The sequence below is a fragment of the Drosophila willistoni genome (assembly GCF_018902025.1).
Source record: "Drosophila willistoni isolate 14030-0811.24 chromosome XL unlocalized genomic scaffold, UCI_dwil_1.1 Seg141, whole genome shotgun sequence".
NCBI lineage: Eukaryota > Metazoa > Arthropoda > Insecta > Diptera > Drosophilidae > Drosophila > Drosophila willistoni.
The window spans coordinates 6,815,532-6,835,331 of NW_025814052.1; the positions used below are offsets into that span (position 1 = coordinate 6,815,532).

The 19,800-nt window shown below is 38.9% G+C and overlaps 5 protein-coding genes and 3 pseudogenes across 7 annotated transcripts; 4 read left to right on the plus strand and 4 right to left on the minus strand.

The window, feature by feature from the left end:
* Positions 1 to 623: 623 nt before the first annotated feature.
* LOC6649362 (regucalcin) lies at positions 624 to 4,476 on the plus strand. Of its 3 annotated transcripts, none has more exons than XM_015177131.3 (2): positions 624 to 745; positions 3,457 to 4,476. In XM_015177131.3, the coding sequence occupies exon 2, from the start codon at positions 3,457 to 3,459 to the stop codon at positions 4,366 to 4,368; it is 912 nt and encodes a 303-aa protein (XP_015032617.1). In that variant the 5' UTR covers positions 624 to 745; the 3' UTR covers positions 4,369 to 4,476. The 3 variants fall into 3 exon arrangements, with proteins under 3 accessions (XP_015032617.1, XP_015032618.1, XP_002071621.2); XM_015177132.3 differs by lacking the exon at positions 624 to 745 and adding an exon at positions 2,716 to 2,776; XM_002071585.4 differs by lacking the exon at positions 624 to 745 and adding an exon at positions 3,266 to 3,352.
* Positions 4,477 to 4,567: 91 nt separating this feature from the next.
* LOC6649002 (chromatin accessibility complex 16kD protein) lies at positions 4,568 to 5,252 on the minus strand. Its single transcript, XM_002071586.4, has one exon. The coding sequence runs from the start codon at positions 5,177 to 5,179 to the stop codon at positions 4,730 to 4,732; it is 450 nt and encodes a 149-aa protein (XP_002071622.1). The 5' UTR covers positions 5,180 to 5,252; the 3' UTR covers positions 4,568 to 4,729.
* Positions 5,253 to 5,941: 689 nt separating this feature from the next.
* Positions 5,942 to 7,913, plus strand: LOC6649003 (LSM12 homolog A). Its single transcript, XM_002071587.4, has 5 exons — positions 5,942 to 6,735; positions 6,810 to 6,943; positions 7,021 to 7,137; positions 7,361 to 7,492; positions 7,575 to 7,913. The coding sequence occupies exons 1-5, from the start codon at positions 6,573 to 6,575 to the stop codon at positions 7,746 to 7,748; spliced, it is 720 nt and encodes a 239-aa protein (XP_002071623.1). The 5' UTR covers positions 5,942 to 6,572; the 3' UTR covers positions 7,749 to 7,913.
* LOC111518351 lies at positions 7,523 to 10,441 on the minus strand (annotated as a pseudogene).
* On the minus strand, positions 7,523 to 11,585 carry LOC6649005 (annotated as a pseudogene).
* On the plus strand, positions 8,526 to 9,470 carry LOC6649004 (annotated as a pseudogene).
* A 15-nt stretch (positions 11,586 to 11,600) lies between the features above and the next one.
* Positions 11,601 to 13,282, plus strand: LOC6649006 (pleiotropic regulator 1). The gene is made up of 2 exons (XM_002071590.4): positions 11,601 to 11,823; positions 11,902 to 13,282. The coding sequence occupies exons 1-2, from the start codon at positions 11,711 to 11,713 to the stop codon at positions 13,208 to 13,210; spliced, it is 1,422 nt and encodes a 473-aa protein (XP_002071626.1). The 5' UTR covers positions 11,601 to 11,710; the 3' UTR covers positions 13,211 to 13,282.
* Positions 13,283 to 14,365: 1,083 nt separating this feature from the next.
* On the minus strand, positions 14,366 to 19,366 carry LOC6649007 (ubiquitin carboxyl-terminal hydrolase 7). The gene is made up of 3 exons (XM_002071591.4): positions 18,789 to 19,366; positions 15,709 to 18,521; positions 14,366 to 15,609 (listed from the first exon to the last, which is right to left on the minus strand). The coding sequence occupies exons 2-3, from the start codon at positions 18,424 to 18,426 to the stop codon at positions 14,803 to 14,805; spliced, it is 3,525 nt and encodes a 1,174-aa protein (XP_002071627.1). The 5' UTR covers positions 18,427 to 18,521; positions 18,789 to 19,366; the 3' UTR covers positions 14,366 to 14,802.
* Between the last annotated feature and the right edge of the window lie 434 nt (positions 19,367 to 19,800).

Consider the following 19,800-nt stretch of genomic DNA (forward strand, 5'->3'; position numbering starts at 1 on the left):
CACAGTTTCAAATATTCATATGTCTATAATCATCGATACGAATTATCTAGCGTATAATTTAACTACTATAAGTTAGTTATAAGTTAGCCCTTTATAAATTAATTCAACCGAAAATATATAAAAAAGACTTGGCTTGTAATTTCTGAAATGTTCTTAAATAAAAAAACAAAATGTATAGTTTCAAGATAAAAACAAAAGAGTGACGTCCTAAGTCCAAAAAACGAAAACAAAAAACTCTTTAAGGACAACAAAACAATGGGCGATTTCCAAACTTACTGCTAATAAGAGGTTTTTATTTATAAAAAAAAAAAAAAAAAAAAAAAAAAAACAAAAAAAACCTTACAAAAACTTGTCCAATTTACAAGAGGAACTGCCAGGGTTAAAAAGGTACTCTAATAGAATAAAAGTAAGTAGACCTGTATGTAAAGAAAGGCAGAAAAAACAATATATTGCAATTTACTTACACCCATGTTGGACCCAAAAAGAAATTCGATATATCGACATCGAAAAATTTCCATCGATTTATCGCACTCCATCGGTTCCATCGATAATATCGATGGTGCCATCGATGGTTTTCCCAGCTCTACTACCAGCACTTGACGTTTTCAACACTAAAATCTCATGTAGTGGGTGTAAACATTTACCTTGCTTTGGTCTGTTTATCTGTTATCCATTGGTAAAATCATAAAGAATTCGTTTCAATTATTTGAGCTATTACATTAAATCTTCGCCTTACAAAATCGAGGTAATTGGTGAAATGATTATTAATTAATTTTAAAATAAGAAATAGCCGGCCGGCAACAAATCTTACAATTAGCCTTATAGACTAACCATACATATATAAAACATATGTGCAACGATCAGCTGTGTTCAGAGTAATGGAGCTACTTATCTACATAGAATGGGAATCGATATCGACAATAACGACTTGCGAATAGAAGCCGTTTTTTTTAAAGTTTTTTAGAATTAAAGTATGTCAGTTTTATAAGCATATTTTTCCCTATCCTGTTTTTTGCAATTTATTGTATTGTTTAACCCTTAAATGAAAGACACCTGACATTTCCTTGATTATTTTCATTATATGCCATTTTGAAAAGTACAAAAAATTATATCCTCTAAATTGTCCATTGTGTTTTAGGATAATTATTTAGTTGTCAATAGCTTTTTCAGCAAGAACTTATAACCTAAGAAATATTTTTTTTAACGATTACACTTTAAAACTTATAATTTTAAGCACTTTAAATCTTTTTCCAGATCTTTAATTCTTCCTATCCTATAAGTCGAGTTTATCGCTCAATTTACCAAATTTCGTAGGGTAGTAGTTTCCAAATGACTCTTAAAATTCATTCGCAGGTGTATCATAAAATGCTTAGAAGGACTTTATTGCCAAATTGCAATATGATGCAGGATGCATTTATGAAATATTTTCATCCTTAAATAATTCTAATTTTGTTAAAGTTTATTTTATCATCATTAATGATTTCATTGTTATATTATTAGCAACGACTTTTAAGAATGGGTTCAAATTATTTATTTTAATGTTGGTTTAATTAATTACAGAATATAAAATTGTTTCTATGTACATATATACATAAATACTTATGTATGTATGTATTTTAGTGTCTTATCAAATAATCATTTAAAGCAAATATGCCCATAAATCTTTTGGGCAATTAATTAGAAAAGCTTTTAAATTGTTTTGTATGTAGATTTATTATTAAAATACAATTACACCAAGTCATCATTGTGATAAGGTATAGTCCGATTCTAAATTTAGGCACGGTCATGGCTCGAACTCAGAAAAAAAAGCTGCAGACAAAGACCAAATAATGTTCGAAGGTCAAAGCCAAATCCCAGAAACGTCATCTCATCCTTTGGCTGGGCTGGCACAGTGGTATGGCATGCAATTCCAATTATCACCATACTAACGCTTCACAAGTTTGCAATGGACCGGAAAACTCTGGATAATCATTTCGCATGCATAAATATAGATAAACAATTAAAAATACACTTTGCAAAATCTAAGTGAAATAATGAAGACAAATTAAATTTGATATTCTTACTCCAACTCCAAAATTACAATTTTAATTGGAATCAAAACATATTCTTGAAATTTAAACTATATGATATGCAGTACCGAATCAACAACTTTTTCCGAGAGTTTTGGTGATCTATAGTTGCAATTCTAAATTAGAAAAATGCCGTTGAGAAAATTTACGGTACATCATTTCACAGACAGCATAATATAAACTTTTATATATTTTCGAAACCAAAATTTGATTTTCCTATCGGAAATCCTTAAAAAACTATTCGAAATATTAAAAACCTAAAAAAAAAAAAAATTCCATTTGCACATTATTAAATTTTTTCAACTGTGTTGATATTTTTAATCAATTTTTAATAACATATTTAACTCCCACTCGTTGCTGTAATCATATTATTATTTTTCAGTAAATTATAGAAAATACGGGAGGGTGACAGTCAGTAGCTCTCATATCAATTAATGTGTAGACGGCAAATTTATATATATGTACATATATAGTATGTATGGCTTATCTGAAGAGTTAAATGCTTTGCCACTGGTCAATTGTCGTCTTATCAGTTCATAGGGCTTTTGGCACATACATCTTTATGTATGTATATACACCACCCGTACGTAATCCAGTTGTGTTCCGAATCGGGTATAAAAAGATTTCTGCCTGTGGGGATTAACTTCAGTTTCGTACGCGTTCTATGTCCGAGCAGTCCGTAAAGAAATATACATTCAATTAATAAGGTAATTACAAAAGCGTTTTCTAGTCTGTTTTCCCATGGGCCATACAATTATGTATTATTTTTTTGTTGTTTTTGTTTGTTTGTTTTTAATGCCATTTAAAATAATAATTAGCTATTAAATGTGATTGAGTTAAATGACATTGTCTAGCCTTGAGTTGGCCAAATACTATCCTGCGCCACATCCTTCTAAATTTTTCCGATGCCGATAGCATCAATGGCAAAGTATTCAAAACAAAACAAAAAAAAATGTTAATAAAATGAAACACAACAACAATTACTACTGCAAAACGAACAATCAAAATTAATTTACAATCCAACACAAATGTAAAAAGTCAACGCCAACCGCAATCAAAGTCTGTATAAGTGAAGGGCATGACGTCACGAGCGTCAGCATCAACAGCTGCAGCAACATCTGTCTTCCGAGTTCAATAAAAACTCCCGCAGCAGGCGGCAGCAGCTTCAGAGTGTGTGTAGTACTCGATCGATTCATGATCCATTCAACATTCGAAAGATGCTTCATCTGTCCGAATTTAGTGTGCGGTTTGCCCTTCTCATGGGCTTCCTTTGCGGTTTAACGGTAGTTCTTTATTTTGCTAAGATACGAAGAGAGATTGATTGAAAAATTTTCCTATTTTAACTATTACTTTATGGCTAAATGATGTTTCCCCCCTCTTCTAATAGATGTCGTACAAGGTGGAACCACTTCCCGACTCCTATGCTGGCCTGGGCGAGGGTCCTCACTGGGATGCAGAGAGGCAAAGCCTGTACTATGTAGACATTGAGGCAGCCGGTTTATTACGCTACGATTATAACCAAAACAAAGTGTACAAGGCCAAAGTTGAAGGTGAATCTCTAGCTGGATTTGTGCTGCCCATTGAAGGTAAACCGCAGGAATTTGCTGTCGGATGTGGACGACGCGTTCTGATTGTTAACTGGGATGGCATCGCACCAGTGGCCAAGGTGGTCCGTACTCTGTTCGAGGTGCAAAAGGAATATGAATCGAATCGCTGGAATGATGCCAAAACCGATCCGAAAGGTCGCTTCTTTGGCGGTACCATGCGTTACATTGGCGATGAATTTGTCCATCGTCACGGCGAGCTCTACAAGTGGACGGCTGGTGGCCAGATTTCTGTTGTTAAATCTGATGTAGGCATCTCCAATGGTCTGGCTTGGGATGAGAAAGCCAAGAAGTTTTATTACATTGACACCACGGACTATGAGGTTAAATCCTATGACTTTGACTTTGAGACTGGAGTTGCCACCAATCCCAAGGTTGTGTTTAATTTACGCAAAACCAGTCCCAAGGATCATCTTCTTCCCGATGGTTTGACAATTGATAGCGAAGGAAATCTCTATGTGGCCACTTTCAATGGGGCAACCATCTTTAAGGTTGACCCCAACACTGGCAAAGTGCTGTTGGAAATTAAGTTCCCCACCAAGCAGATAACCTCATCTGCCTTCGGTGGACCCAACTTGGATATCCTGTACGTGACCACAGCGGCCAAATTCGATCAGCCGTCTCCAGCAGGCACCACCTATAAAGTGACAGGCCTAAATGCCACAGGCTATGCCGGCACCAATCTAAAAATCTAAAAAATATTTTAAGAAATCTTTTTATCAAACACAAAGTGCAATTATTTTTTGTTACACTAATTGAAATAAATAAAACCATCTTTTGAAATGTTAGAATCATTTAAAATACTCAGTCAATGCCTTTTGATGTTGGGCAAGGAAATATCTCCTGTAAGGCGGACACGGACTAAGAGCATAATTAAATAGTAATTATATGATATTTTGTGTATTATTTGGTAATAATTTAATTGCTAATTAGAATGTAGACTGTTGGACAATAGGTCAACCAGCTGTATAAAAAGTCAAATGTTTTATATTTGCTAATAAAAAGTCTAGCGTGCTGTGGGCCATTCTTCCTCCAGCGGCAGCATTTATGAGGCATTTATTCTGCAGCCTCGGAGCTCGAACCGGATTCATCATCATCCTCATCATCATCGTCCTCGTCATCATCATCGTCGTCTTCGTCACCGCTGACAGCGTTGCGATTTAGACGCAACATCTCTTGGAACTCATGCACACGTATTTTGTCAGGCACAATTTGCAGCAGAAACTCGAGATTTTTGCTCTTGTTGACCAGCCGGGACAGATGCTCGTATTTCAAAGTATCGCTGCTGCTGCCGCCACTGGCACTTTGTTTCGATGGTGAGCAATAGGACTTGTAGGCTTCGCGTGCTAAATGCTGGACAAAGAGTTCCGTACATTTGGTTACCATAAACAGTACTTCATTTGTTATAAGCCCTGTATCCAAGGAACTTTTCATTATGGTGCGGACCCGACTGAGGGGCAAAAATGTTTCTGTCGACGGATCACGTTTGGCTTTCGGATCAGACATCTTTGGCACTTAAATCAATACTTTATTTCAAATTTTAAATAACCAAAATCAAAACCAAGCCAAGTCTGAGCCGGTAAAAACAATAAACGATAACGCTCAACTCGATAGGCCACCAAGTGCAAAACTATCGATAAATTAAATTTCCCAAAAAATATCGGAGCTATCGATGCTAAATCATTTGGGAAATTAATTTATATTAAAAAGTTTCTTTCGTTTATTCCCTAGTATTCGTTTTTATTGTTAGTTACATTTTGTGACAATCAATGGGTTAAATCGATATTTAAATATTTATTTTGCCCAAACATTAAATTCATACTTATTTATTGTTACTACACTTATACACTATAATATAATCTTAAATCTAAAGGCCTCGAGCCTGTCTTTCAGGAGGCAGGATAGGCTACATTTACCAGCCTGTGTTTGGAAAACTTTTTCTAAAATGTCCTCCGCGGCGCTACAAAAGTCCCAAATGAGCGCCAAGTTCGAATAATTGCGCGACCGACAACTTTCGCGGATCATCGTAAGCTGTTGGCTGAGTGATCTCTGTTCATTAATTTTCGACGCCAGGTCGTCCAAAACCTGTGATGCGTTGTCCTGATGATGCGCCGCAACGACTTAAGGCGCTGTATATTTATGTTATATTTCAAATCACATTTACTAATTTGCACTAAGCGATAACACTCAACTCGATAAGCCATCAAGTGCAACACTATCGATAAATTAAATTTCCCAAAAACATCGATGTTGCCATCGATGTAAGGCCATCTCTAACCCCTTTCTGCTGTTTCGTCGTTGACCAATGACATTTTTTCGCAACCTATTACTTATTAAATCAGAAAATACGTATTAAAACAATTAAATTCAACTTAAGCCGCCTGTCCCGCCGAGCCAAAAATTGAACATAAAGAACCTGAAAAAAAATATGCATTAAATAAACTAATCACGGAGTTTGCCACACACCAACACAAACACACAGCTAAACACAAAAGCAAACGGCAACGTGAAATTGAATGTGAAAGTAAAAACAGTCGCGGCAAGTAGGCAAAGAAAAACGAATAAGAAGAAGCATTTTTTTGTTGGCGAAGAGGACAGTGTGTAAATGCAATAACAACAACGACAGAAACAACAGATGTTATAAGCAACAAAAACAAAACTAAATAAAACGCTTTTTTTTTTGTTTTTGTTTGATTTGATACGTTTTTGTTTTTTTTTTTTGTTTTGTTGCAAACGTGTACTACAGAGGCACGACGTAAGCAACAAATCACACCTCCCGCCACCGCCCTCCGTCTTGTAGCCGCAAACATATTCGTATTTCTCACGGACTGTGCTCCTGCTGCTGTTGTTACCGTTTTTGTTCCGATTCCGGCTTCACCTCTCCAGGTTGCAATTAAAAATGGCTGCCGCCGCTGCTGCTGCTGCCTCCGTATTGAGCACCGCTGCTGCCGTGAATGATTGCTTCAGCATTGGTTCCACAGTGGTATGCACCAACTGTTTCAGTGAGGAGATTGAGGGTGAAGTTCTGGCATTCGATCATAACACAAAGATGCTTGTGTTAAGTAAGTCCTCAAATTGATTCCAATTGGTCCATTCATCGTATATTAACGTGTATTACCTTCTTCCATAACAACAGAATGTCGCTCAAAAACGACAGATGAGCTGAGTGATGTTTATGTGATGAATCTATCGCTTTGCAGCAATGTTCAGGTGATCAAGGAATGCAACGGAAATTCGACGGATGATCCGCAAAAGTTGAATTTAGAGCAGGTATAGAAATTGGATCACTTTCGCTTAATATCCTCCATACTCTTTATAATGTAATGATCCGATTTTATTTATTCTAGGTGAAAATGCGACTGCGTAAAACAGTAGAACGACGACAGGATTTCCTAAAGTCCAAAAATGCGGATGTCAGTCCAGAAGCACAAGAACTTTATAGAGCGATAGCCAAACAATATGGGGTAAGGATTTTCCTATTCTTTTATGTTAGTTGTCCCCAAGTTGATAGCATATTTCTATTAATTATTTCGTCATCAAAAACATCACATGTGATCAAAAAAAAGTACACAAAATGCATAGCTTCATAATTGCTAGCTTTATCCGTCCATTCTCAATCAAGAATAGCAATTTTTGTATCCATTTTCTTATCTCTTTTATTTTCTATATTTATTTCTCTATGTCCAGTACAATGAGGTCTCCTGGCAGGGTCTGAACATACAAATCTTAAACGAAGTCACCATCTCGCCACCATATCGGGTGGACAATGTTGTATCCAGTTCAAACAACGAGAGTTCATGCAACTACATTAAACGCATTGTAAGTATTACAAGAAAGATTTTTAAAATATATTTTGATATTTGACTGACATTTTATTATAATTCATTGATTTCCATTACAGATCAAACAGTTTTTCAATACGAGACCTTCACCGGCTTTGGAAAATACCACAACTGCAACACATAATTCGACGGCGGCAACGGTCCCTACTTCGTCCGTATCTTCTGTATCGCCCACGTCCTCATCTTTGTCATCGAGTAATGCCGCTTCTGGGTCTCCGGTTCCCGCGAACTAAATCTTAAACGAAAATCGGAAACACAAAACAGAAAAAAAATATTTGCTTCAAAAAAAAGGAAAACAATTCTTTTACTTTCGGGATGAGCATTTCAATGTGTACTTGACATTTCTTTGTTGTCTGAAATAGATTTCTCTTCCCGGTCTCGGCCAAAAATAACAAATATTCTTTAAAGGTTGAAAAAAAAAAAAAAACATGAAAGTCTCGGTTATTCCAAATTAGTTTGGATTGGATCAAAGCTGCGGATCAATGCTTTATATAGCATTGTTTAGAATTAACGAACGTCCATTTGTTTATTTTGGCCAATTAATCAGTATTTTTAACTGAAAATTGTCCCGGCATTTGACATTTGGAAAACAAAGCCTACTTAAGGGAAAGCATATTTAATTAACAAGGCTTACCTAACAACGCTATAACTTTATTGATCGAATAAGCGGCATCCACTGTTGAGATAATGCATTAGCATGCAACCTGTTAATCAATTAATTAAGGTAAAGGATGTATAAGGCATATTGTTGACAAGACGCTTCAGTCTGCGTCTAATCTAAATTGCGTTTGTTTCCACATAAGTCGGCTAGTGGTGACAAATAGTTGCGTTTAGCCTCAGCATTCAAAATTGCATTTTCATAAATTGAGTCGATACATGTACATATAATAGTCCAAAAGCATACGACCATCCTATTAATTTTAAAAACCAAATTGGACGTTTTTAGTTTTTAAAAAAGTTTCTCTGAAGGAATCCTCCTCTACAGGAGCAAGAAGTCATATCGCTGCAGGATGCCACAACAGCGTCACTGTATTGTAGTCAATATACGATTAGCTATTGCCTTAATTGTCATTTTCGTGCTCAATGGCATTAAGAATAGCGAAACAGCCAGCGGTGGCAATCAAATGGATCTCAGTGATTCCAAGGCAGATCACAGCAAGGACAATAGCAATGTTAGCAACAACAACGACAACAAAGTCTTTATGCCTGCATTGTTCAATATGATAACCAAATCGTTGGCCAATGAATCAAGCATCAGTAGCGGCAATGACAATGGAAACGGCAACCTGGTGTGTCCCATGGAAAGGGACACACTTTGTGAGAATTTTCCGATCCCATGCATCCAATGTTCATACAACTATGCATGTCATTATGAACGTGAGGTGAACATTACATGCGAGGGGCTTAACAATGTCCAATGTCAGGGCGAGCGTTCGTTTCAACGTCCCATGATCTGCCGCTATTGCTATCAGACAGAGCTGTGGCAACAGAATTGTGTTCAACGCGCCCATTGCAATTCGGCAGCGGACAAATATTATCGTACCAATTGCACCGTTTCGTCAGAAGTCCTGTGTCTAGGAAATCGCTCATTTACCCTAAATTTGCTATGGAATTGAACGCAAGGATATCGCTGGAGTACGGCTCTCTTGATCAGTTTAACATTAGGTGGCTTCGGAGCTGATCGCTTCTATTTGGGTCACTGGAGAGCAGGCATTGGTAAACTCTTCAGTTTCGGTGGCCTCGTTGTGTGCTACTTATATCTATGCATTATTTGGGTCCTGCCGATGGATCGCTATACATTTAAGCCCCACAAAAGGACGTGACTTATAGACATAGGTAAATTATAGTAATGTATACATATGTTTCGCATAAGAAGACTGCAAGCCAAAATATCATAGATAATAACCAATAAATGTCGAATCAGAAATATATGATTCTGATGGTATGGTTTTAAATATATATGTATTTCATTCGGTATATTTTCTGCCCCAACTGATATATGAAACTCCAAGTTCTAATCAGAATTACAGTAAGATCGGCTCAGATAGTTTTGAATTATTCAGTTTTTCTTTGCTCTTCTATTTTTACATTATATTTTCAAAATGTATACTTTCTACTTATGCTAAGAGTCGGCAAGCCGATCGCTTTTATTTAGCTCTAACTCTCAACTGGTGGGGCCACCACCACAGCTTCATCATCATCATCAAACTTAATGTGCTTGGCCAGTAATTTGGCTGAAACCTTTTCTTGACCTCGCTTTTGCTGTACACGAACCATTTTTGTAAGCTTAGCCTCGCGATCATGTTCGATTTTGCGCCAATAATGTTGTTCCGCCTGACCGCGCAAAACTTGCAGCTGCCTCTCGGCACAATTGAGCTGATGTATGAGATCTTCGGCAGCGTTGGGGGTCTCCAATCTCAAATGTGCCAATTGATCGCCCTCTTTGATGTCGACGTATTTAATCTGCGGATATTGACGCATATCGGCTTTGACATTGGCGCAGGGCATTAACAATGATAGTTCAATAATTAGGCCTGGTTTATATTTAAAGAGCGGAACACGGTCTTGGGTGGAGGTGGAAGATGAGTTGGTTGTCTCTTCTGCCTTGGTGTTGTTGCGTTGGTCGTCGAGGCAGGATTCCCCGCTGCCAGCACCATAAAAATTTTTATTTACATCTCGTGGATAGCCTTCAGACGCTTCGCTGGGACAGCTTATGTAGCATTATCACCCCCATCCTCGACAGCGTTAGCTTGATTTTCGGAGTTAAGAGCTTCACACTCTTCGCTTGCATTGGGATCGATGCAAGGGGTGGGGTGCGTTTTTGAGGAAAATGCGAATAATGCGGGGGATGTGTGGCATGCGGATGTGATTCCCGCCACAGTTTTGCTTTAGCCTCACTCACCATGCGTCGCTGAAGATTGAGATATTTGTTGCTCAGACTACAACTTTGACTTTTCTTTTGGGCACCTCCAGTTTTACACGCTTTACATCTTGGGGGGTATCATCATTGTCTACAGCTTCCCGTATTGAGATTTCTCTTTTTTTTGGTTACCTTCTCTGGTAGTGTATCTTTTGTGACATTTTCGCTCCGATCATGTTTTTGGAAAGTTCGTATGCTTGCCAAGACTGCTGGATCTGTGTCCATTGCCAAAACACCCTGAATTTTAGCAAACGCTTTAATAGCCTTTTCCAAACTGGCCGTACGCTCGAATTCAATAAAAGCAAACTCTTTAATCTTCTTCGTTCCCGGATAATGTGTCAGAGAGACATAAGCCAAAGGTCCATAGCGGCTAAAGACCTCTTTGAGCCAGTAATGGCTGGCATTTGCCAGAGTCCTGTCACTTACATCGCGATGCTTCGGCAAAGCAGTTTCACGGCGCACTTTCAATCCACTCTTATCTAGTTCTATCCTGGGTAAGCAATTTGATTTTGTTAAAGGTGAGAAATATCTCCAGCGGCACAACTGCAAATTGACAATTACACCCCAGAAAAAATGAGAATCATGTGAACTAGAGAGTGGAATTCCTTTCACTAGTTTTTCAACTTGCGCTACTTACATGGATCCTGTTCTACATGCCGACGCAGAAAACGGTCCTTGCTGAGGTTAGCATCTCCAATGTAGAACTCCATCTGACTGCGTATGGCATTGTAGAAATGACGCTTGCGTTTGCGACCACCATCATCCTTCTTAGCCTGTGTCGTTTCAGTCTGGTCGTGGGACCTGTAGGAGTAGAGACTGCAGTTGGCTCTGCATTATTCGTATTGCCAGAATCACCGGCTCCCGCAGTGGCGGTAGCAATTGATTCTTGGCCATCAGCCAGCAGTTCATGCAACAGAGCAGCCATTTAAATAAAGCGAATGCAAAAATCTAAATTTCTAAAAAAAAAAAAAAAAAAAAAAACATAAACAACTCAGACTTTCGATAAATTATCGATAACAAAGTGGTACACAATCGGTGCAACCTATCGTAATCGACATTATCGAAGCAAGCCTATCGGTTAATCGACATTCCGGAGCAAAACCTATCGGTTAATCGACATTACGATTTTTATATTCGATATTTTGGACATACTCGATGTCTGTCGACAATTTGAAGCGAATGCGTTTATCGAAAACTCGCGTAAATAAACCAAAACGTTTTGGTTTTTTAAGTTAACAAAATTTACCTAAATTGAATGCCAACAAATATTTAAAAATGGAAGATGTACAAAAGCATAGCGTGCATACGCTTATCTTTCGCTCTCTTAAACGTACACATGATTTGTTTGTCTCAAATCAGGGAAATTTACCAGAAATCGACGACCGGCTGTAAGTAGAAATTGAACTTTATGTAAATCATATGCATGACTCTTAGCCCTTGAATAAAATAAATCATTCCCAATATAGGGAAAAGCTGCGACGTGCTATAAAGGCCCGAGATAGCTATGGTTTTGTATCAGATTTGCCTGGGCGAAGCAAGGAAGACAGAAAACCCGCTGCAGACACGGACAAGCCATTAGCCATTACTGATGGTAGTGAAACAAACGGACGAGGTGAACGAGGCAATGCTGAGCTAAGAGATAAAGCAATTGCAATACCAACAAATCTTTCCAATCCATCCTCAACTCAATCCACATCGTTAGTGCGTTCTTCGTTGCCCAATAATGGTGGGACAGGTGGGGGTGGTACTAATCTACCATTGATACCCAAAAAGGCGCCAACTATACCCAAGCCCAAATGGCATGCACCGTGGAAGCTCTCCCGCGTTATATCCGGTCATTTGGGTTGGGTACGTTGCATTGCCGTGGAGCCGGGCAACGAATGGTTTGCCACTGGTGCCGGAGATCGAGTAATTAAAATCTGGGACCTGGCCAGCGGCAAACTGAAGCTTTCGCTTACCGGTCACGTCAGCACCGTACGGGGTGTCGCCGTAAGTGCCAAACATCCGTATCTCTTCAGTTGTGGCGAAGATCGACAAGTCAAGTGTTGGGATCTAGAGTACAATAAGGTTATTCGACATTATCACGGTCATCTGTCGGCTGTATACTCGCTGGCCCTACATCCCACCATCGATGTTTTGGCCACATCGGGGCGAGACTCAACGGCTCGTATTTGGGACATGCGGACAAAGGCCAATGTGCATACACTGACGGGACACACCAATACAGTGGCCAGTGTGGTGGCCCAGTCCACGAACCCGCAAATTATAACTGGCTCTCATGACTCTACAGTACGACTATGGGATTTAGCTGCCGGTAAAAGCGTTTGCACACTGACCAATCACAAAAAATCAGTGCGTAGCATCGTCCTCCATCCCACGCTCTATATGTTTGCTTCCGCCTCACCGGATAACATAAAGCAATGGCGTTGTCCCGAAGGCAACTTTGTGCAAAATATTTCTGGCCACACGGCAATCGTCAATTGCATGGCGGCGAATAGTGAAGGTGTCCTAGTATCTGGCGGTGACAACGGCACCATGTTCTTCTGGGATTGGCGCACCGGGTATAACTTCCAACGCTTTCAAGCTCCCGTTCAGCCAGGTTCTATGGATAGCGAGGCGGGCATCTTTGCCATGTGTTTTGATCAATCGGGCACAAGGCTGATCACTGCCGAAGCGGATAAGACTATTAAAGTGTACAAAGAGGACTACGAGGCCAGCGAAGAAACGCATCCAGTAAATTGGCGGCCGGAACTTCTCAAACGTCGCAAATTCTAGATGATAAATGTTTTACTAAGAACACAACAACTAAAATACGAAAAATAAAAACAAATTTCAACAATTAGAAATTAATCCACAATTATCAATTTATTATTCGACACTCATCGGACCGTACCCCCGCCCGCCCTTAAGTAGTTTTCATCTATTTTATTCTTGATATTTTTATTATTTTTTTTCTTTTACTTTTTTGTTTCTTGTGTTTTTGTTTTTACACATAAATAATTTTAATTATTTACTGCATAAATAATAATAGCATATATATGTAGGTATATGTTAAAATAAGTTTTTGTTAAATCCAGGAAGAGGAAAATAACTCTCGCTTCATCATTATCTCGTGCCAATTGTGTGTGAGTGAGGGGGGGGTTAGTTGGTTGGTTCATTCTTTGCATTTGTAGTTTTCGCAATTTCGGTTTAGTTTTAATAACAAATACAGACAGAAAAAGAAAGCAATAACTTTTGTATTATAGTATTTTATTATTAATATTATATGTTCTCTAGTCCTTTTTTTTGTTTGTTGTTTCTTGTTGATGTATTTGTATAATTTATGTTTATTTTTTTGTTTTTGTTTTTATCCATTCATGGTTTAAAATCACAAATAATTGTTTGAAACAAATCCATTATTTTTATTCTTTTTGTTTTGTTTTTGTTTTTCTCATTTTCTTCGGTCTTTCTCCGTGTGGTTAAGCTTATACATATAACGATCTCTTTCTCTCTCACATCATGTGTGTCTCTCTTGCGGTACTTTACTTTTGACTGCGGCTTTATAACGGTTAAATTTAGTTAATTTCTTTTCACTTTTCTTCTTATATATTTGACATTTCATATATGTGTGGGCGGTGGAGGCGAGGGGACAACTGCAACTTTTATTTACATTTAGCCAAAAAAAAAATTAATATATATATATATAAGATAAGAGCTCTAATTTAAATAATTGTGTTTCGGCGAAACAAAAAAAAAAAAAATCCAAATACACGCACACGCACACGCACACACACACATATTCATCATACGTTCACATATAAAAGCCTAAGTCTAAAATTGAAGTTTTTTTGTTTTCCGCTTGCTTTTTAGCTTTTCCTTATTTTCGTTTTTGTTGTTTTTTTCTCTTTTATATAAGCAGGAATAAGTCAATTATTAGATATATTAATGTAGAACAGATCAGATACGGAGGACCCGGAGGTGGTGGTGATTGCGGAGCATAATTGTTAATAAATAATAATATATGACTTAGAGAGATTGTTAATTATTTTTCGTTTGTTGTTTCTTTTTTCATTTTTGTCTCTAGAAGAAAAATATTCGTGCAATCAAAGAAATTAGATATTCTGCGGTGAACGAGTAGGGGGGAATGGGGGAAGATAGTATTGCATATATTTTATATAAGGTCAGTTAACTTCTTGTTTCTTTGCATGTAATTTTCGTATGATTTTTCTTGTGTTTTTTTTTTGGTTTAGCAGCAGGTTGCCCCCTCCTCCCATTATATTATATAGTTGGCCCATTTCCTGGATCCTCCTCCTCCTATCTTCCACTATTATCTCATTATTTTTCTTTTTTTTTTGTATTGTTTTTTTTTTTTCTTGGAGAGGGATTCCTTAATTATATATCTTGATTGCCTTCTCGGAGAAATTAAGCGAACTTCTTTTACGTGACTTATTTATGTGATCGAGGCCAAAGAACGGCGACTGTCCATTAGAGGATCGATAGATTTCCAAATCTACTAGCGAATTATCGTTAACATCACCAATTAAGCCCATCGAGATAATGGAAAACTTATAGTTCTCCCACTCCTTATCAGGGACATTGAGACGCTTTTGGATGCGTTGCTTTAACTCCTTGTATTGCTCACCCTGACGCGCCTTGGTTAGAAATGGTACACCAAATGAATTGTACAATTCCTTGCTGAAATGCGCCACCGGTATAAGGAATTCATTTTCCGCCAATTGCATTTCATCGGCCGGTATTTCCTCAATGCGATAAGTTTTTTGTGCACCGCTATTTGCTCCACCGCCGGCGCCGCCACCGCCGCCAGCACCAGCACCGCCGCCAGCATTTTGCGTTGTGGTTATCGAATCGCTATTCTTGAGCAGCGTTTCCAAGGCAACATCATCTTTGCAAAGGGCAACAATTTTATGATTGCTAACCTTCATGAGGCGCAATTTTTTACGGCTATTCTCCGAGAATGTAATCTTCTTGGCCGCCTCATCGAGCAATCCTTTAACAGTGTCATTCTTATTGGGATAGAGTACCAGCTCCTTCTCCTCCTTAAGGTCATTCGATACCCAAATACACTTGAATTGTTTCTTATTGTCCAGTTCATGGATGCTTAGCGATAATCTTTGATAGAATATCCGTTTCGGTGCGCTCTGTTTGGTATACGACACAAGGTCCTTAATGGTGCCCTGCAGAAAAACAAATAAGAAATAATTTTTGTAAGTGCAATATATATGTATGTATATGCATATTGGTATGATGATATGATAGATGATATGTATATATACCTTAAATGTATACGGCACAGCATTGCCTGCCGTCTCCTTATAGTTGTTGATGCACATAAAGAATTGCAATTTTTGGGGATCGGTATTTAGTCGTTCGGCTACAGCATTGGTTAGTTGCTCATAATTATATCGATTGGATAATTCCAGCGTAAAATCGGGTTCATTGGGATTACATTTGTCGCTAAATACGATTTCAATTCGATACACAAGATCTAAGAAATAGTCCTCGACAGTTGGCAGATCAAGTTTCATGTCAACCAGTTCTCGTTCAAATATCAATATATGTCCTTGCAAATGATCCTGCGGTATGTAGAGCACACTTTCAATGGGATCATGCAGATTGATCACCTTCTTGTCGGCATACTCATCGAAGATGGTCAGCTCGGTATCTAGATCGAAGCCCAATTTAAGATTCACCTCGGGCACCAATTCAATTAGACGCCGTGTCTGTGGCTGCTGAGTGCATCCAATATAATTAAGTCGTTTATTCCGAGCATCATAGTACTTGAGGAACAGAAGTACATCAGTTTTTGGATTAAATGGTGGCAACGGCGCATCCGGTGATAATTCCGGCGATGCCAATTCTAGGAACACCACCCAGGGCTTCTGTGAGGTGGGTATCTGTTCAATGGTGCGTCCACCCTCGGCCTCAAAATCAAAATGCAGGAATTTCTGTGTCTGGGCTGTGCACATATTCCAGATGCGCATACGATTGCGTGGCACACCGAATCCCTTGACAAACATTTCAACCAATTCGTCGACTGTTTGATTTTGCTTGAGCTTAAAGGGCCTCTGATGTGTTTTCTCTAGATCAAAGAGACGCCGCTTCTGCTGACCCTCGAAATATTCTTCCAGGATGACATGAACCGAAACATATAGATTGGCTTCGCTCCGCTCCTTGCGACGGGCCATCTCGATCCGCTTTTCGAGATCAAGTCGCTCAACCAAATCGCTGGATATCTCATTTTCGGGAATATCGCCCAAAACGCGATCCAATTCCGATTGCCGGATATAGACTAACATATAGGCATTGCTGCATTTGGCATGAAAAGAGATTTCATCATCCATTCCGCCATAGTTTTGTTCAATGGCCTCCTGTTTGCGGCAACTGGATACCACATCATCATCGAATTTAAACCAACGGCCATCCGCTTTTGGATTAATGAAGACCACATAGTGACCACCATGATTGTCGCCCGAATGGACGAGTACAGCATGAAGGACATAGTCGGCGGGTGTTTTTTCACGATCGGCCAAATAGCGATCCAAATTGATTTGCTCATAGAACTCAAACCGATCATTGTACTTAATCGAACTGTCCGTTATGGGATCATATTGGAAACGCATCAGATGCAAATGCAACACGGGTGGGAATGAGGTGAATATCACTCCCTTGCTAGCCTCCTGTAGCCCATGGACACCAGCATCGTATTTATTATCGCCCTCCAGAGTTTCAGAGGCAACATAATCCTGAAAGGATTCATAGATGTTCTTCTTATCTTTGATGTTTAATTGAATGTCATAAAAGGTCTCGTAGCGTGTTGAATTATAGTCGACATTTTTGCATTTAATATATGAAGACATTTTGCCCTCGAAAAGACCTGGTATGGTGCCCTCCAGGCAGGTACCCTTCATCTTCGACTCAAGCTTGTCGAGAAGAACACGCAAAAATTCTTGGACATCGTGTTGCATAAACGAGTCGAGTGTCTCCCAGCCAAAGGATTTGGTTAGCTTTTTGGTGCCCACCGGACGATCACCGAACTGCAGCTCATGGAATACCCTTTGCAAGGAGAGACCAACTGATTTAGTGCTGTCATCCGCCTCTGTGGGTATGCGATAGACAGCTAGCCGTAAGGAATTTGTGAAGTAGAGTGTCTGCAGCAGTGAGTTCATATAGCATGTGGCCCCCTGATTCTTGAGGCCCACATAGCCGGTGTGCTTCTTGGAGTCCCACAGTACTCCATGTGGGGCATCTGCAATGACATGCACCTCCAAGGTGATGCTATTATTCAATACATAACATTTGTCGGCATCCTGTAGCTCTTGCCAGGTAATGAAATTCGAATAACCATAATCATTCTCCTTGGAATAGAACAAATGCTTGATTCTGGCCCTAGTGAACGGCTGGGCATCCGGCTTGTGGCACTTGAGACGCAGCTCAGCTATGGCATTGCATGACCATGTGGGGGAATCATTCTCACCATTGCATTGCAAAAAGAAGCCCAATGCACGATCATTCGGTATGACCATTATTTTCCATGGCAACATTCGTACATAGACCGGTGGTGAGAGTCTCTGGGCCTTCAATTGATTTACATTTTCCACTGTATATGAGAAGGTCGTTTCCGAACGGAATTGGTCCTCCTTGGTTGATTCATCTTCCATTGCCATTGCTCCGGGATGCTGATCTTGTGGATCTGGACCGAACGATGTGGAACTGCTATCGGCTAGCAGTTGCTGTGGCGGCACATTACCGTTTTCACTTGGTGGCGGTGGTGGTGGAGGAGCTGCCAATTGGGTTACTGCCCCAACAGCATGCAACTGACCCGTCGGCTGGATAAGATTCTTAAATTTCGGCAATTGTGGCGGAGAATTCTGTTTTTGTTGTTGTTGTTGCTGCTGCTGCTGTTGTTGTTGTAGGTCACTTGTGATAATTTCAACCTCTTGGGTATCCTGAGTGTCCATTGCTTCTATCGATTGATCTGTTTCAATTTCCATTTTATTTGGGGGGAAAACTCGACCACAAACTGATGTTGCTGCGCCTTTGTATTTGTTCTTGTTTCTATTGAGGCCGTTAGGTGGCGCTAGTGTTCCTGCAGGCAAAAGAAGAAAAGAAATACAAAAAAAAAAAATAGAGGTAGAGTGTGAGAATGAGAGGGAAGAAAAAGCACAACAACAAAAATGCTATGAGAACTGTCAAAATACACGCATACTATCAAATGCATGCATATACATATGCATATGTACATATATGCATAATGTATGTATGTATGTATGTACATATGTATATGTGTGTGCATACGCATGGCTTGAGCTTTTCTTTTTCATTTTGACGATTTTTTTTAATACAATTCACTTACCCTATGAACCGCTCGCTGCTCAGCCTGTAGCATACAACAAAAACAATTGGACTTCAATTAACTTTTTCAATTTTCTTATTCTCATTTGCCACTTCTGTGTGTATTATTTGTGGTGATGGTGTGCTGATGTTGCCGCTACTTCTGCCGCTGCCGCTGCTGATGCTGATGCTACTGGTGTTGGTGCTACTGTTGTTTTCTTGTTTTTTTCGTTTTTAGTTTCTTTCTTTTGTCGCGATTCCGAATCTGATTCTTCCTTGTCCCAACCTCTACACCGACTTTTAATTTATGGGGCTACTCGTACTTTTCCGTATGGTTTGTGTGTGTGTGTGCGTGAACATGTACGTATGTATGTATGTATTTAAGTATGCATGTATGAGGATGTCTTGTGTGTGTTGCACGTCGGTTTGCTTAGCTAACAAAATAGTTTTTTTTTGCCGAAAACACAAATTTAGTATCTTTTGCCGTCACGTTATGATGGAAAACTAAAAGCTAACACTGATAATTGAAATAAGTCTCTTGCTTTCTTTACACAATAATTTGGAGAAAAAAAAAAATCTGGAGAACTTTTTTTGTTTTTTTGTTTTTTCTTTCTTTTTTTGCACACTTCTTATCGATAACCATTAACCACCAAAATGAGTTGGCATCCCTGTAATCAATAAATATCGACGCTATCGATGCAAAGTTATTGTTATCGGCGGTATCGACGCGCAGCTATCGTAATCGACATTGTCGAAGCAATGTTATCGTTATCGACATTATCTGAGCAAAATCTATCGGTTTATCGACATTATCGCAGCAATGTGGTTTGGCGCTCAATTCGAATTAAAAATTATGAATTTTTAACATTTGATTTCGCAGATAAAAGTAATATAAAGGTAATAATTAATTGCATTCCCACAGAGTAAAGTTCCACACAACAGCTACGAGGAATTACGTTCATCTGTCAACAGTTTCGCTATTTTTATTTTAAGAACTTTAAAAAGTTGTTCAGCTATTTTTCCCAATTCCTCGA

Bases quoted from the DNA above. Each gene is read 5' to 3' on its own strand.
- LOC6649362 (XM_002071585.4), top strand. From the start codon at position 3,287: ATGCTTCATCTGTCCGAATTTAGTGTGCGGTTTGCCCTTCTCATGGGC. The intron at 3,353-3,456 runs GTAGTTCTTTAT...CTCTTCTAATAG, and splicing joins GCTTCCTTTGCGGTTTAACG to ATGTCGTACAAGGTGGAACC.
- LOC6649002 (XM_002071586.4), bottom strand. From the start codon at position 5,179: ATGTCTGATCCGAAAGCCAAACGTGATCCGTCGACAGAAACATTTTTG.
- LOC6649003 (XM_002071587.4), top strand. From the start codon at position 6,573: ATGGCTGCCGCCGCTGCTGCTGCTGCCTCCGTATTGAGCACCGCTGCT. The intron at 6,944-7,020 runs GTATAGAAATTG...TATTTATTCTAG, and splicing joins AAAAGTTGAATTTAGAGCAG to GTGAAAATGCGACTGCGTAA. The intron at 7,493-7,574 runs GTAAGTATTACA...TTTCCATTACAG, and splicing joins GCAACTACATTAAACGCATT to ATCAAACAGTTTTTCAATAC.
- LOC6649006 (XM_002071590.4), top strand. From the start codon at position 11,711: ATGGAAGATGTACAAAAGCATAGCGTGCATACGCTTATCTTTCGCTCT. The intron at 11,824-11,901 runs GTAAGTAGAAAT...TTCCCAATATAG, and splicing joins CCAGAAATCGACGACCGGCT to GGAAAAGCTGCGACGTGCTA.
- LOC6649007 (XM_002071591.4), bottom strand. From the start codon at position 18,426: ATGGAAATTGAAACAGATCAATCGATAGAAGCAATGGACACTCAGGAT. The intron at 15,610-15,708 runs GTATATATACAT...GTTTTTCTGCAG, and splicing joins CTGTGCCGTATACATTTAAG to GGCACCATTAAGGACCTTGT.